The 16,672-nt window shown below is 40.7% G+C and overlaps 1 protein-coding gene across 2 annotated transcripts; it reads left to right on the top strand.

The window, feature by feature from the left end:
• The first annotated feature begins 947 nt into the window (after nucleotides 1–947).
• CHRNA5 (cholinergic receptor nicotinic alpha 5 subunit) lies at nucleotides 948–16,367 on the top strand. 2 transcript variants are annotated; one of them, XM_042875776.1, is made up of 6 exons: nucleotides 948–1,034; nucleotides 10,319–10,470; nucleotides 10,893–10,937; nucleotides 12,095–12,204; nucleotides 12,940–13,771; nucleotides 15,693–16,367. In XM_042875776.1, the coding sequence occupies exons 3-6, from the start codon at nucleotides 10,911–10,913 to the stop codon at nucleotides 15,852–15,854; spliced, it is 1,131 nt and encodes a 376-aa protein (XP_042731710.1). In that variant the 5' UTR covers nucleotides 948–1,034; nucleotides 10,319–10,470; nucleotides 10,893–10,910; the 3' UTR covers nucleotides 15,855–16,367. The 2 variants fall into 2 exon arrangements, with proteins under 2 accessions (XP_042731710.1, XP_042731709.1); XM_042875775.1 differs by lacking the exon at nucleotides 948–1,034 and adding an exon at nucleotides 4,958–5,078.
• Nucleotides 16,368–16,672: the final 305 nt, after the last annotated feature.

Below are 16,672 nucleotides of genomic sequence, written 5' to 3'. Positions count from 1 at the left end.
TTTGTGGTCATGTCACAAATGCCAAAATGGAACGTACTGGCATGACAGGTTTCAATTTTGGCCAGCTTCCTTCTGTAGCAGGCTGTATCGTGGTCATGCAAGCAGTAGTGTGTTGATCGTGCCCTGTAGCAGATGCGTTCCATTTAGCATAACCTGGAATGAGTGCCTGCTTTCGAAGAAATCAATCATACAATGCTAGCTATGTGCACACAAATGAGCAAGACATTTCACAAAGGCCGCATTGAAATGATGCCCTATCTTGTCTGAGTGCAAACAGTTAAAGAGAATAGTGTGCAGTTCTAAAGCTGCATTGATTATTCTACATTTTATCCTGAAAGGCTCTAGGCATGTTTTATGTTCTGTAGCTGAGTGTTGCTTACACTTCCCCAAAGAATTCAGTTCCCTTGTCTGTCAAACAACAGTAGAGAGCAAAGTAGCGAACCACTTGAGAAATCATAGTGCATGTACATGAATTAGAAATCAGAATAATTTCTGTTTGGTTTGTCCCTATGCTGAATGCAAAATAATGAAGATCTAGTTCCAAAAAAAGCAACACGAAGTTTGCAGAGGGAATGTAAACAAGTAACTCATAATTCTTTTATGCTCTTTCAGTTGTATTAAATAAAAAAAGCAGGATGAGAAGCCCTCTTGATTAACATTCTTAATTGAGAAATCTGCTGAAATTCAAACTGTAGGGATGATGATTCAGCCTCGCTACTGACTGGATTTTGTGGGAATGCGTAGAAGCTTTTTGCCTTTCACTGTGAAAGATATCGGATGTTTGCAGGATTTAATAAGAGATTTAATAAGACTTTAAGAAACCAGAGTGAATCCATACTGTGTATCTTATTTTTAACCAACCCCAGACATTTTTGGCTGGTAAAATATACATCACCATCATCAGTCTCAACAAAACCCTTTTCTTTTTATCTCATTGCTCTAAGATTCAGTGTTGAGAACAGAGGAAGGAGTCTGGATTCAGGTGTCTGTGGATGTACTGCATTCATGTTGGCCACAGCTGTTTGCGTAGCGAGGTAAGGGTGATGTGGTTCTATGCAGCCACAGGACCTGCTTATGAATTTTCTAAGTCTCAGTGCAGAGCAATTGTTTCAATTGCTTTAGTCTTCTGTAATTAGTACTTTATCAGTATTCAAGTTTTGTAGCTAATAAGGTTAGACTGAGGTTTTTTTGCACCGTGTGCAATACTAGACCTTTTCTTTTAGGTCATAACCTAGGAATGATAGTGTAAAAAGTCCTGAATAGTTGCACCAACATGCAGGGAGTAAATTTAATCTCCATAACAAAGGACTATAAATACCTCAAGCTCCATTTCTATGTAGAGAATTTAGCATGCAGTCTTCTTATAATTCATTTAAGATATTAGAGAATACCAGCATCTCTTGCAGATTTCTGAATCACTGATATCCATGATGATGGCTGTTTCATAATGCTTGGAATACGCCTGAAAAGCAGCAGTGCTGACACAGAGGTTCTTTCCAACTGGTCAAAGATCACTTAAATTACAGCAGACTCCAGCAGTGCTTTCTGTCTTCTAGAAATCCATTACAGCATTTAAGTTAGGGTTCGTCAATGTGTGCAATTCACACAAGGAGTCTTGGTGTAGTAGTATTACTAGGGAGTTTATAGATTTATGAAGATGTTGTTTCTTAAATGTTGCTGTTTCTAAGGAAGAGAGGTAAAAAGCACATATGGATCTTTGTTTCAAGAATTACCAATGCTATTTCTTTGCCTGACTGCTTCATTCCCTGGTGAAAGGGGAACTTCTCAGATTCTGCAGTAATCAAAAGCTGGGATGTTTTACATTTTCTGATCTCTACTCCGTTACGTATGGAGGTGTTGTGCTAAGCTGTGTAGCTACACATAACTCATAAGAGAATTAATTCTGGTGATGCATTTGAGTTATCTTTACTGATCAGAATGATTTTCCTCTTTTGCTTTTTTTTTAATTTATGTATTATTTGGGGTGTGCTTGGTGCTAGCATGGAGTTTACCAGGTATTAAGTTAGTATTTCAGATATTTAGTTAGTGCCATGGATTAGGTGTTATTTTGACACCAGAACTTCATGTGGTCCCAAGGAAGGTGACAGATCTTTCAGATTAGGTAAAAGTATTTACTTGCAATGGTTTGCCCAACATGATGTTAGTAAACTTAAGGACTGGAGAGTTTATGTCTCACTTGGATGCACAATAGAACTTGCCAGGACAGGTACTCGCAAATAGGTTGTCCTAATAAATGGTCGTGTGTTATGTTAGCTTCAGAGATAATGAAAGTTAAATAAAGAATAAATAAATAAATAAATTCTAATGACAATTCTTTTCAAATGAGGAGCAGATACCTTGTAGGACTGTTACCTGTGTGATTTACCACACTGTGCTCTGAAACACAGAAGGTTACTTCAGATGCAAGTCCCTGCTCATCCCGTTATTTTGTTTTACGTACTTAAAAGAGCACACAAGGTGATAAAGGATGTGTTAAATTTGGCTGCTGCTTCTTTTTTGTTCTCAAACCACTTATTTATTCTTTCAGTTCAGATTCTTAAGACTGGGGATAATAGTTCTCTACTGTGTTGTACGAGTATATTCACTCATAAGGATTGCACGTATTTAAATGTCACGGTTTTGGAAGGCACAGAGCTGTATGTGATGCACTGATAACACATCCAAGTGTATACAAGACATCCAAGTGCATGGTGTTAACGTGCTCAGGTACATCACACAAAAGAGAAATGTACCTTCAGAATACTGAGGGACTTTTTAAATGTCTTCTGTGTTCTTCAAGGAAGGCATCCTATACAGCTTTTGTGCAGTAAAAGTTGTCCTTGTTTTCAGGTTTTAACTGTAGTCATTTCTATTACAATAAGAAAAACTGCTAGAATATTTCATCTGCAAGAACTGAGTACCCTTCAGTGGCTCTATAGCTCTCTGCTTTCAGCAGGAGAAAATTCAGCTTCTCAGACATTTTTCAAAAGATTTTTTACAAAGAGAACGGAGCAGTTTGCTGTTTTTATCTGTGATTAGTTTGGCATTTGGTTTTCCAGTTAAAGCTCTCCACAGTGCCCAGTAAAAGCTGCCATCAGCCAATTTGCTGGGGGTTCACATACTTCAGTGGAGACCTTCAGCTGTCAGCTCCTGCTGAGAGAGGCCCAGGCAGTTCTCTTGTAACTGTTTCAGTCTCAGCGATAAATATTAAGCTTAGCATGCTACTGTCAGTATTAACGTTTTGCTCCAAGCCCAAATGAGAAGAAAAAAAAAGGTTTATTGTTTAGTAGTCTTTTCTATACCAGTAATAATACAGTAAAATTGCCAGATGATCTACATAAAATTTTTAGACAAAGTTTGGGCATGCAGTGCAGACAATTCAATCCTTTTATATCTTCCAGCATCTGTTTGGTCAGGCTGGGACGCAGCTGCAAACAAATTCACGGTTATGTAATAAATCCAGTTAGCTACGTCCTGCACTTTGGAGTGGCAGCTATGTTTAGCTCTGTTAACTGAACGTGGCTCTGAAATGCGTTTTCCACCATGCTCATATGCTGATAATAGAAACACAGACTTTATGTGGTAACCTTAGGTCAGGAACAGCAGGTGCAGTGCAGTAGGGGAGTGCTCATCACAAACAATGGATTTGTAATTCCAGTTGAAGCAATGCCCAGTAATTTTTGGAGCACACGGAAAACATCCAAACTCCACTGCAACACGAAAGAATACAACATTGGTGGGTTTGGTTGTTGGGAAGGTTGCTTGTTTGATTTCCGTGCCACGCTTTGGGCTTTTGTTTATTCTCCATCTTGTGCTGACCACTGCCTGTGCACCGAGCACTTCACAATAAGAGCCACACGCTGGATGTTTTGATGGTGGAGGGCATGCAGCATGCAGCCAGATTCTCAATATGAGGAATGCTTACCGCAGAGCATTGCGATCAATGCTGTGTGCTGGGAGGAACTCCTGTGTAAGCAGCCCTCCTTCCACCCTGACTGCAGTATGTCTGTCACACACAGCCCAGTGACACACGCAGCCCAAGCACGGATGCAGGACAGGCAGACAATATGAAATACAAGAGTTCAGCAACTCAGAGTGGGTCTGATGCTGAAGTACCCATGTTGGTCGTTGAACATAATAGCCACACCATTTTTCTACAGCATGAATACTTGAAGGAGAGAATTCTGTTGTGGTTATACGTTGCCACTTTCAGTAAGGCTCATTCCAGGACCTCCAAATGCTGGTCATTTTTTTGGAGTGGAGGAGGTCCCTCGTTGTGCAGTGCTGTGCAGAGCTGCTCAGCCCATCTCCCACAGCTTTCCTCCCTAAATGTACAAATCTTCACGGTGTGTTCCATGTGAGCACTGCTCGCTTCGTGCCGGCTGCTTCCAGTGCTGCCGATGCTGTGCACACTCTGTGTATTAACATTACGGCCATTGAGGAAAAAATATCACTAATCACTGATATTTCACAGTTGGTGCATTTAAAGTTATCCCTTCTCACAGCTTGCTGGTTACCGGGTATTGAGAATAGGTCCTGGAAGGAGCTTTTATTATATACGTTAGCTACCCGCGGCAGGTGGAATTATCTTTGGTCTTCTTTTAGCTTGCATCAATTAATTTGTTTTGCGACTAAAAGTTCCAAACCATTCTGACTCAGAAACCGTAATTCCGTGTGGAAGAGCGGTCAGACAGCGCCGGTTCGGAGCTCCCCCTCAGCAGCAGCGCTCCTCCCGCACAGCCGAGAGTACAGCCGACACCCCCGAACCCCAGCGGGGCTGCGGAGCACCGGCCCGGGCCGCTGCCGTGAGGGAGGCGGTGAGGGAAGGAGTGAGGGCGGGCAGCCACGGTGGCCCCCGCCCCTCGCGCCCCTCGGCCGCTCCGCGCGGGGCGTGGTCAGCGCCTCCCGCCGGCAGCGGCGCCCCGTGCCCGCCGCGGGGCTCGGAGGCGGCGGGGCCATGGCCGAGCCGAGCGCCGGGCTGCGCTGCGGCCGCCCCCTGCTTCTTCTCCTCGCCTGCCTCTTCGCTCCCGTCCTCGGGAAGCCCGGAGCCGGCCCCGCCGTCCGCGCCTCTCAGGCGGGTAAGGCGCTCGGCCCCGGGGCCGCAGCCCGGCTCTGGGCTGAGGGGGGAGCGCTGCGGTCACTCCGCGGTGCGGAGGGGCGCGGGGCGGCGCGTTGTCTCTCGGAGTTGAGGAGCGGCCGCCTGACGGCCCGCTGCGGGCGCGGCACGGGCTGAGGGGTGCGAGGCAGCGCGCGAGGGCGGGAAACGAAGCTTGGAGGAGCAAAATCGATGTTCCTTCAAGGAATTATTGATCGAGAAATATTTCTAAGTGCCTTATGGGCGCGTTGCTAAGGCTTCTACCAGAAAGAATGATAATCCGGGAGTGGCAGTATACGAGCGGGAGGGAAATTAACGGAAGATAAAGTTGGCTTTTCTGAAAGCTCAAAGTTTAGGAAATAGCCCTCCGTAGGGTGTAAGGGAACTCGATTGCATCGCCCTCTTGCTTTTAATTCAGCATACACAATTGCAATCTGTTACTGCTAAATGTGACTGGAAAGGTTATTCTGTAACAGAATTTGGAAATGCAGCGTTTTCCATCACAGCAGAAGATGGTGAAGATCTCTGCTGCGACCCGAGCTTCTTCCTGACAGCAGAAAGCCACGCGCCTTCCCCTCCCAAAGAGGATCTTGGCATTTATTTGTTTATTTCCGCCTCTCTTTTCCTCTTTTTGTTTTCTTTGGTGATTCTTGGAATGCTTGTGCGATGCACACTCTCTAGATTAGGTCTGTACAAGTAAACAGTTTGCCTGTGGAGGTTCTGTGCACTTGCTCATCCTCGCACTCCTTGCAGAGCGCAGAGGGCTGCCTGCCACCCCCGTGCTTTTATCATACAACCCACAGTGCGGTTGTTTGGAGCAAAAACAGGGCTCCGAGCAGGCAGCCCGAAGGTGATTGTATCTATTTCCTGATGAACTGCAGGCTGCGTGACAGTATAGCATGCTGCTGTCGTTATAAAATTTGTACATGCACTCATTAGTATGAGCAGTAATTATCCCTTGATGCTAAGCTCTTAGGGGACTGTCTAGTTATACTTTCCAATTATCAAGCTGAAAACTTTGATCTTTTAAATTCAAGTGAGTGTAAGAACTGTTTTCCCTGCTTTCTGCATGCAGATGTCGAGCTGTTGTTCATACTGGTTAGGGCTAAGCAGCGTTGCAGTTGGAAATCTCTGACAGTTTCATGTCTGCAATACGTCACTCTGCTCTGCTGCTGGCTGGCACGATACTGCTGTGCTGGGGGAGAGCAAATAGCAATGCTCCAAATGACTTGAGCAGCCTGAAATAAATGGAAATATGTACAAGTTCTTGCAACACAGGTCTGTCTTGGTTGTACTCTTAACCTTGGAGGTATCTAGATATCCTCTGACGAAACTGAAGACCGTGCAGCAACTGCAACTTGTGATCATTGTAAGGAATAGAGGGATTTGTCGTTGAGTTACATGTATCTGCCGATTAATGAAGCAGTGGCAGGGGGTTCTCTCTCTGTGTTGAGCATTCTTTATATGTTTTTATTTATATTTTTAAGATCTGTATAGTTAATATTGAAAGTACTCTTCCTTTACTTTTTCCTGTCTGTGCAATAATACTGTGGCTTGTGCTTAAAATTGTCACCAGCTCTCAATGTAGCAACGTAGTCTGATGTGACCAGATCTGCTCGGGGAATTCAGAGGACAATTGCCAATGCTCGGTGTAGAAAATTCAGAGTTTATAGGAAAGATGGAAAACTTAAATATATTTCCATTGAAATGACCATGGGACAGTTGTAGAATATGATACAAAGTGTTTCCACTGCACATTTAGCCTTCAAAGTGCTTCCTTCGTTATAAATTATGTGAAAGACATTGAAAATTAGAGTATTGTCGTAATAAAAGTGCAAGTGTACCCAAGCAGGTGTGCTGTGTTAATGCCACTCCCTGGTATGCAGGCAAGCTGTTGGGTGTGCTGCAGTTTGTAGCAGGCAGATTTATGGATAGCAGGCTGTGCACTACACCAGAATACCATTAAAGAAGCAAGTTTTAATTATAAAATACGGATATATGGCCATGATGATTATCCTTCATAGTGTTCTTTCTCACTGTAGTGATATTAAATAAGAAACCTGTGCTAGAGATTCTAAATTATAATATTAAACTTCTAAGAAGCCCCCTGCGCCATGGATCTCTTCTCAAAAAGCACCAAGTAGTGATCCAGTTGTTTCTGTTACTAATTGCATTTCCTACTTAATTTTTAACCCATTGTAGCCCTGTCAAAAGTATGCTCCCACTGCATCCATGTTCTTAAGGTAATGATGCAAAAAATGAGCGCTCTTGGCATAGAAATGATTGTCTGTGATTGCAGAATTCAAATTTTGGCCGCTTTCTGATTTGATTTTTTTATTTTGTCCTGTACACAAAGTCACACGGAGGAAGACTGAGTGGAGAGAGCTTTGGGTGCAAACGGAAGTAAGTGTTGCCTCCAGGATTTATCACTGTAGAGCGCAGCTACCTGCGGTTCAGGCTGCAGAAGTTATTGAGCTCCACCTGGCTAAAGCCACACAGGTGCAGGCATACTTGGAGTGGCCCTTCAGGAGCTGAAAACCCGCTTCAGTGTGAGGCTTGTTCTCCACTTTGCTAATCCTTTCCATAGGTTTAACTTCTTCCTGCTCTTTTCCCGTGGTGTAGCCTCCTCCAAGTGCCTGCTGCCTTGCTGCCAGCTGTATTTCCCCTCTTTTGCTCTCTTCTGTACCTTTTTTTCTGCTAACCACCAGTTCTTCAGATTGTTTTAATTAGTGCTAACACCGATAAACGACGGTTACACACTTGGTAATTTTTAAAGCATGCAAATACACAAAGAAGAGTAATTGAACGCGTGCAGTCCATGCAGTGGATGAGCTGTGTGTCCTATTAAATAACATGCAGAAAGATGAGGGGCTTGTTTTATTTTTGCCTATTCTTCAGACCTTGTTACTGCCTCCAACCTCCTTCTGGATATAACCTCCTCTTACAGCTTATTTAGTAAGCAGAAAAGAGAGCTAGAAGCATGAAAACGTGTGGATATTTCCATGAGAGAGAGAGAAATAGCGATAATTAGTTGAATTATACTGTTAGTAAATATGGTAATCTCATTAAATCAGTGAGTATGGTGTAGGTCTGAGTGTGAGGTGTTTGAAAACCTTGCTCTGAAGCGTGGCAAAGTGGTAAGGGCACACATCCCCTTTTAGCTCAGTGTAAGAGAAGCTGCATCTGCAAGTGGTGTGTACCTGGAGAGTGCTGTGTTGGTGCACAGGAGGTCATCTTACAGGAGCACGGAGACTGTGACAGTGCAACTCTGCCTCTGCATTGCTTCAAGGTCAATTAATGCTCACAAATTGTTCACAAAATTCGGTAGCGTTGGAACTTTAACAGGAAAACGCAATTAATGCTCATACAAAAATCCTGTATTTATGAAACATTAGGCTGGAATGTACACAAAACTATTCATCATTGAGGAAACAGGGATATAGAAACAGAGAAATTGAGTTGTGTCTTCAGGAAGTGTTCTCTCAGATGTCTGTAATAAGCAGGGCTTGGCAAATCCGTGTGCAGTTAGGAATGGGAAAAAACCCTTGGCTAACGAGGTTGCATTGAGCTTAAATATCAGTAAGAATTCCTAACAGTGGTTCTGCTGCACTGTTCTGACCAGCAGTGCTGACCGAGGTGGAGAAATTCCCTCGTGGTCAGGCCCTCAAAGCACAGCAGAGCACTGTGATGGGTGGGAGGAAACCAAAAGCTGCAATGCTGCGCTTGTCTGGGCTGGGTGCAGCCGCAGGCAGGGAGCTTTGGTGCATTTCAGTTGGTGTCTTCAGCCCAGCCAAGTCTGCCACAAATGCAAGCCCTTCAAATTGTTGACCCAGGTTGTGTTAAAATGAGTGACAGGCAAACATCGTGCTGCCTGCGCTGACCACAGCCCCGCAATCTTAGGCAATTCTGGAATTTTAGTCCTCTGCAGCGTCTGATCATCGTGATTCGCTGAATGTTTGTGATAATAAACTTTAAATAGAGATCTCTGATATTGCTTTTAATTGATCCTTCTGTTTCCTTTGTCTTCTTTCACAAGAAAGGTTAAACAGTCATTTTCCTGCAAGCACCGCTCACTACTTCATCGTCTTCTGTGGCGTGCACTAAATTCACCTCCTTGCCAAGCAAAATAATATTAATCTTTTAAATCTCTCCTCGCGTGCATGTCTGCCTCTGGTTTTAATCTGTTTATGCCATTCTGTGGTGCTTTCCTATTTTCGATGCATCTTTTTTTAGATGGATACTGTTAGTGAGCACATCACTTCTAGAAAGGTCGTGCCATAGCTTTTTGTTATGGTGCATTAAAAAGAGATGTTTGTGAACATCTTTGGGTTACTTTGCCCCTTAGCCTGGCTATAATAATTACGAAGTCTTTCTTTTGCAGTAGTTTCAGTCAGTTGAAATCTCATCAGTGAGCAGCAAGCCCCTTTGTGTGTTCTGGTGGTCTGTGTGATCTCCTGGGTCATCCTTTGTTGTTTTCCAAAGCTCTTCCAAACATTCCATTCTCCAGGGAGATGGGAGGAGACATTTAATTTGCTGTTCTTTGTTAACTGTACAAGGACTTTGTCTGTGTAGGTCATCAGTCAGTCTCCAGGCACTGAAATGGATCCCTGAGCACTCTGAAAATGAAGTGACTGACGGCATGCTATTACTTAAAAAGAAAGGTGCCTTCTGGTCTATAGAAAAATAGAGGATTTAGTGATAGACACATTAGCACATGTCTAGAAAATAATAAAGATGTGGGGAAAAGTACTTTACAAGTACTGCAGAGCTTATGTGTTGCATGGGCACAAATGTTAGAAGAAGCAAGGTGGAGATAGCTGCATTTCAAACAGGAGCAGAAGCTCTGCAGTGTGCTGAAGGCCTGTGTGCTGGTCTTTAAAAGTGCCACTTTGGTTTAGAACAATAGAACTTCAACTCCTCATAGGTAAGTTTTGAGTTTTAGAGATTTCCATGGTTGCATGGCGCCTGGTAAGTGCTGTAAGTCAAATGACATGAGTGCATTTTGCCTCTGTTATTATTAGTAGTAAAAGTATCTTCATTTCTTAAGCAGTAAACATGCTGGCAGTACTGAGGGGCCAATACATCAGCTCGTTTTGTAACATTCTGGCACAGCCGTGGCCATGCTTCTAGATGGAGGGGGATGAGAAACTTATTACTACCTGAGCATATGCACACAGATGTACTCGTTTAAATCACTGTTAATAAGTTGCTTTTATTGTGCAGGTGTATCTGAACCTTCTTTTATTGCCAAGAGTGAAGATCGTTTGTTTAAACGTTTATTTGAAGACTATCAAAGATGGGTTCGTCCAGTGGAACACTTGAATGATACGATAAAAATCAAGTTTGGTCTTGCAATCTCTCAGCTAGTAGATGTGGTACGTACAGTAAATAAGCTTGTTTCTTTTATTTTACTTTTTCTCCCAAAACTTATTCTCTTCAAATTCTTCTCAAATCGAATCAGTTGGTTTTTCCAGTTGGAGTTTTTCCTCCACAGGTTTCTTGTTCCATCTTGTTTCCATAGCAAAACAGTGAGAGTGCATGAAATACAGTCACATGAAAAAAAGGAAGAGAGGAAAGAATCACAGGAGGGGGAAAATACTGTTTTTTAAGCAGCTGAATAATATAAGGGCATAACTGTTATGTTTTAAAAGTTCTCCTAAAAGTGTATTAGCAAAGACTGGAATGGTTTAGGGGTGCTTTCTGTTTTTTACATTGCAAACTTGCATCAACTGTAGCACTTAGTTACTATGTGCAATGCAATTTTTTTGTTTTAATAAAATACATTTCATTTTTATAGGATGAGAAGAATCAGCTGATGACCACAAACGTCTGGCTGAAACAGGTGTGTGTAGAAGAGCAGTGAACTCTGAGGTTTCATAACTGCAAATTGAAAATTGGATGCAACTTTCCTGAAGATTTGTTCGCTCAGACGCTGTAGTTCTTTCTTACTTCACGTAGTTTGTTTACATTGAAAGGATGAATTGTTACAAAATTCAGCTTAAAAAAACGAAATATGTTTTTAAAATGTGCCTTATAAAAAGAATTTTGAGGCTGCATTGTATGGCTGCTGAGTAGACCAAGGTGTGTGTTATCACCATGATGAAAATCACTGCCTCTGTACAACAGGTTTTCTTTCGAGAGCTGTGTTAAGAGAAGTATGAAGGGTTTGTGTATATTGTTATACATTTGTTTTAAGATATTTGTCTTGTCAGGTGTTCAGTGAATAACTACCACTGAAGTTTTCAATTTCAGACCTGTATGTACTTGCTATAAAAAGCTAATTTTGCTCATCACAGCATTTGTTTATGGGCAAGAGGCAGCTACAGGCTTGATAATAATCTAAGTCCCATGCTAAACTTAGTGGCCACTATTAGCCTGTGAAATGCTTCTCACAAATCATTCTTAATTTAACTTAGAGAAGTGGTTGCAGGCTCTAATCATATTTGCTGCCTTACTAAATTATTTTTATTTTGGCTATTTTTTTTTTCTGGTTCTTTCCATTCTCTTCTCTCCAAGACATGACTGTAAGTTCAGGCATTTATTTTCAAGAAAACTGTATTACTACTTAGCAAGCAGAACTTACTGCAGTTAAGTCAGCTCAAATGAAATAAGAACTGACCTGAATGTATTTACAGTTCTCTCTGATGAAAAATGCAAGTTTCTGAGCATTTGCCCCTCTAGAGCTTTTAGTTCAAATATAAAATACTATCTCTAATACTTTTACTTGTGTAAACATGCTCTGAAAAAAGATTTTAATACTGTGAGGTCTGTATCAAAATAGTGTCAAATGGCTCTTATCATAAAAAACAAATGCTGGACAATGTCCTTAGTTGTCTGTTCAGCAAATTCAGTGTTGTATGTGAAGTTGAGAAAACTTACAGAAGTGTGATGCATTTGTTTGCTAATTTTAAGTTGCCTGTACGTCTATTTTTATCTGATCACGTCCTGCTTAAATAAACTCCACCTTTATTATGATTTCTACACCTCTTGCATCTACAGGAATGGATAGATGTAAAATTAAGATGGAACCCTGAAGAGTATGCTGGAATAACATCTATTCGTGTCCCATCGGATTCTATTTGGATCCCAGACATTGTGTTATATGACAAGTAAGATTTTAATCTTTTTATATAGAACACCTTTTCCTCTTGCTAACATGACTCTCCAACCTGCTTGTAGGAGGCTTCTTGTACATAGTATGTGGATGTACATTTAGTACATTAAGAATTAGCAGTAAGTTTGTTTCTTCAAGAATTGATGGACCCCAGAGGAAATAAGTTTTGAATGAACCTTTCTAATCAATTCAGGTGCATGTGCAACACTTCTAACATTTTCTGGCTTGGTAAGTCAAGAGAGACTGATTATAATTTCAAGCTTGGAAGTGGAGCAAAAGTGGAGTGGTTGTTTTTTTTCCCCAATTATTGTGATTTCTCCAGATATAGAAGTATTTGTGCTGTATTACCAATAGAAACATCAGGGTTTGGTCAGGCTGCTAAAGGTCAGGATTTCTACAATCCCTTGCTTGAATCTTCAGGGCTGCTGTAAATTGTACAGATCTTTTAATGGCTTGACAATGTTCTTCACTTTTGTGAAGGTAATTAACTGTGTGAGATTCAGGTTAAAAAACAAAACCAGAACAAACAACAAAAACCACCCCCCCAAAAAAAAAAAAAAACAAATCTATAAACCAACAAACCCCCCAGGAAATCAACCAACCACAAGAAGTAAACTGTGAACACAGCACGGTACAAAATTATGGCAGTGAAAGGGGAGAAAGAAGGAGCAAACAGCTGAAACAACAATAACAAAACATCTCTTCCTTCATATATCTCTTTTTCTTTCAGTGCAGATGGACGTTTTGAGGGGACGTCTACTAAAACTGTGGTAAAATATGATGGCACCATTGCTTGGACTCCACCAGCAAATTACAAAAGTTCTTGTACTATTGATGTAACCTTCTTTCCCTTTGACCTCCAAAACTGCTCTATGAAATTTGGTTCCTGGACTTACGATGGCTCCCAAGTTGATATAATTTTAGAAGATTATGATGTTGACAAAAGAGACTTTTTTGATAATGGAGAATGGGAAATAGTGACTGCAACAGGGAGCAAAGGAAATAGAACTGATGGATGCTGCTGGTATCCCTTTGTTACATATTCGTTTATAATTAGACGTTTACCTCTTTTTTACACGTTGTTTCTCATCATTCCTTGCATTGGACTTTCTTTTCTAACTGTCCTCGTCTTCTATCTTCCTTCAAATGAAGGTGAAAAAATTTCCCTTTGCACTTCAGTCCTGGTATCTCTGACTGTTTTCCTTCTTGTCATTGAAGAGATTATTCCATCATCTTCTAAAGTTATCCCACTTATAGGAGAATACTTGGTGTTTACTATGATATTTGTGACACTGTCCATCGTGATAACTGTCTTTGCTATCAATATTCATCACCGCTCTTCGTCTACACACAACGCTATGGCACCTTGGGTTCGCAAGATATTTCTTCACAAACTTCCCAAGCTGCTTTGCATGAGAAGTCACGTAGATAGATACTTTGCTCAGAAGGAGGAAAAAGGAAATACGAGTGGATCAGAGTCATCCAGAAACACTTTGGAAGCTGCTCTGGACTCTATCCGATATATCACAAGGCATGTTATGAAGGAGAATGAAGTTCGTGAGGTAGGTGTTTTAGTTGTATTAAACTCATTTTGTTAAAAGTGGAAATTAAAGAAAAAAAGAACAAGGCAAATGAAATGAAGCACAACAAGAAGGAGGAATGGTTCACTGTGTGGGCACATTCACTGTGTGGGCACATTCACTGTGTGGGCACATTCAATATGTGCTAGCTTTTCTAGTTTTTATACTTCACTGGAAGTCATACACTTGTTTCTGCTGGAAAGAAGTACAGGTATGCTCCAACACTGAGCTCCCAGGTTGGTATAATGCCATACATGAACTCCTGACATATTTATGCTTTCCTATAGAAGCCCATGTTGTTGTTAATCAAATAAGCTCAGGGACACACGGCTGTTACAAGAGCATGTGCAGTAACTGCTACCTGCAGTGCTGCTGCATGCTGTTTTCATAATGAAAGAAGTAGGTATTTTTCATTTTAGTGTTGTACCTGCAGGCTGCCTGAAAAATATATTTGATTTACAATTCCAGAATAATTCCTGCTAAGCCTTTTTCTTGCATCTTTCATTTCCAAATATAGACAATTTTAAATTCCATAGTTTATATTAGTTTAAATACAGGCTGTCACCATAGATTAATTATTTTGTGCTGAGATCAGACTTTGACTGGATGAACTTTTGAGTGATCTCTTCTAGCCCTATTATCATTTCCCTTTGACAACTTTTGATACAATTTAAAGGATGTTTTTCAGTCTGTGCATTTTCACAGTAAGCTATCCTTAGTGTGGGTATTTATGCTGTGCAGGTAAGATCATTACAAATTAGTTTTCCTTCCTAGCTTTAAACTAGCACCACTTGTAAAAGTTGCTGAGAGGTATGTACTCCTATGTTAGCCTTGGAGCAAATTAATTCTTCTAATGCAGCTTCTCAGGACTGTGCTCTGATATTATCACGAGGGATCCAGACTGGATTTTGAATACATACTGTACTGTCAAAATAGGATTCTTGTATATACAGTGCAGAGTATGTCCATGTATATACAGCACAAACAGAATAGTTTGCTTAAAGGTATAGTTTTGAGTAAATTGTGAATCGATTCTCTTTATTAAATTACTTTATTCAATTGTATGTGGCAAAAGAGTTGATAGGTTTTTGGTTGCTGTAACTCTAAACGCCAGAACTGCACATACAGTGGATTGGGGATTCACTTACATTTTGTTATTTGGCCTCTGGGGAATGCAGGCTTTGACTGCAGAAAGATTTTAGCCCTGGTTGTTGAAAATAAAGTTTACACAGCTGGTGCTGTAGCCTTGCCTTGCAGGATGCTGTAGGCCTGGGAAATGCAGGTAGCTCCAATTGAAACGAAAGTTGCTTTTTTGGCAGTTTTAATTTGCTTGCATGATTATATCAGCTGTACTTGCAAAACTGTCTGTAGACATAAATAATCCTATCAAAAAGGGAAACAGTCTTGAAAGCACTGTGAGTGTTCTACCTGGTGTGTAATTCCATGCACTAGTTGTCACAGTTCTCAGATGTTGTGAGTAATCTAGAGCTGCTGTCTGCTGCTAATTGTTTGCAACTTTAGCATCCAGCTTCTGCCTGGGAGTGCTACTCTGTGGTGAGGCTGTGGCATGAATCCTAAATCCTCCAGTATGTTATTAAATTGCATACTGATTTTCTCTCTGCATAACTGAGGATGTTCTATGCTCATTGGGGTCAACTGGTCCACTAAAATTTAGCATTTGAGCTGCATATTTTACTGGTCTACGTAGAGAGAAGTGTTTTCCTGCTGTGGGTCACAGTGTGATTTATTAATATGTGTATATATTGAAAAGGAGGGGGTAATCAAGTTGACCTGCCTAGGAGGGGGAGGAAAATATGAAGTGATTAATTATTGCAGAGTCTGATGCTGCATTTTCACCCACTCTTGCACATACTGGACAGCTCTTATGTTCTTTGTTTTTTAGGTTGTTGAAGACTGGAAATTTATTGCTCAGGTGCTTGATCGAATGTTCTTATGGGCCTTTCTTCTGGTTTCAATAATTGGATCACTTGTGTTATTTATTCCTGTTATTCATAAATGGGCAAGTATAATAGTACCTGTGCATATAGGCAGTACAAATACATAAGATATTTTTGGATCTGTCTCCTGCTAACATCATTCTAAAAAGGTTTGGTAGTATTAAGTTTCCATGCATGTTCTTTGTAGGCACGTTTCTGATAGGAAAAAAAAATACAGTCCTAAACTTAACAATTGTGATGTTAAAGCATGGCACGTGGGACTCACAGAAGTCAATCTGCTTAGTGCCAGTCTATTAAGATACTTGGACATCAGGTCAAAGTCAAAGACCTTTGCAAATATCTGCATGTGCGTGTTAGAAGCAGTACATACTGACACCTACTGAGAAGGAGAAGGATTGAGATTTCTTAATGAAGATCACTGTAGTCCCATTATTAAGTTACTGTGGAAAATATTATATTTATTGTTAAATTTTTGCAGATGCTTGCACAAGAGTTGTATTTCATCTTATTATATTATGCAAATGAGAACTTGTATCTACACAGTAAATGAAAAATTATAATAGAAACATCACTTGAACTTCCTTTCTTTTCAGCAGACAATAAACAGAGCATTCTGACTGCGTTATGCCTCTATAAATTTTCAGTGGCATTTGCTGCTAAACTTAAAATCTTGTTAATTCTACCATACTAATGTGACCCTGTGATATACTGAGCCTTAAAATGCTTACAGGATACGTGAGTATTGACATCTCTGTGTCAGCTATATCTCATATATGTACATTTAAAATTAACAATTAATAATAATGAAATTATTTACTCTAAACTATATTAATTAAATAATGGGTGTTAATTTCCAAATTGATTCCAGTGCTGCTATTCTTAAAAGTTTTATTTCTGGCAGAGACTCTAGAAGAGAATGTTTTTC

The sequence above is a fragment of the Lagopus leucura genome, unplaced genomic scaffold (assembly GCF_019238085.1).
Source record: "Lagopus leucura isolate 7727_CA_CO unplaced genomic scaffold, USGS_WTPT01 Super-Scaffold_100015, whole genome shotgun sequence".
Lineage (NCBI taxonomy): Eukaryota > Metazoa > Chordata > Aves > Galliformes > Phasianidae > Lagopus > Lagopus leucura.
This window is presented reverse-complemented; position numbering and strand designations above follow the sequence as displayed.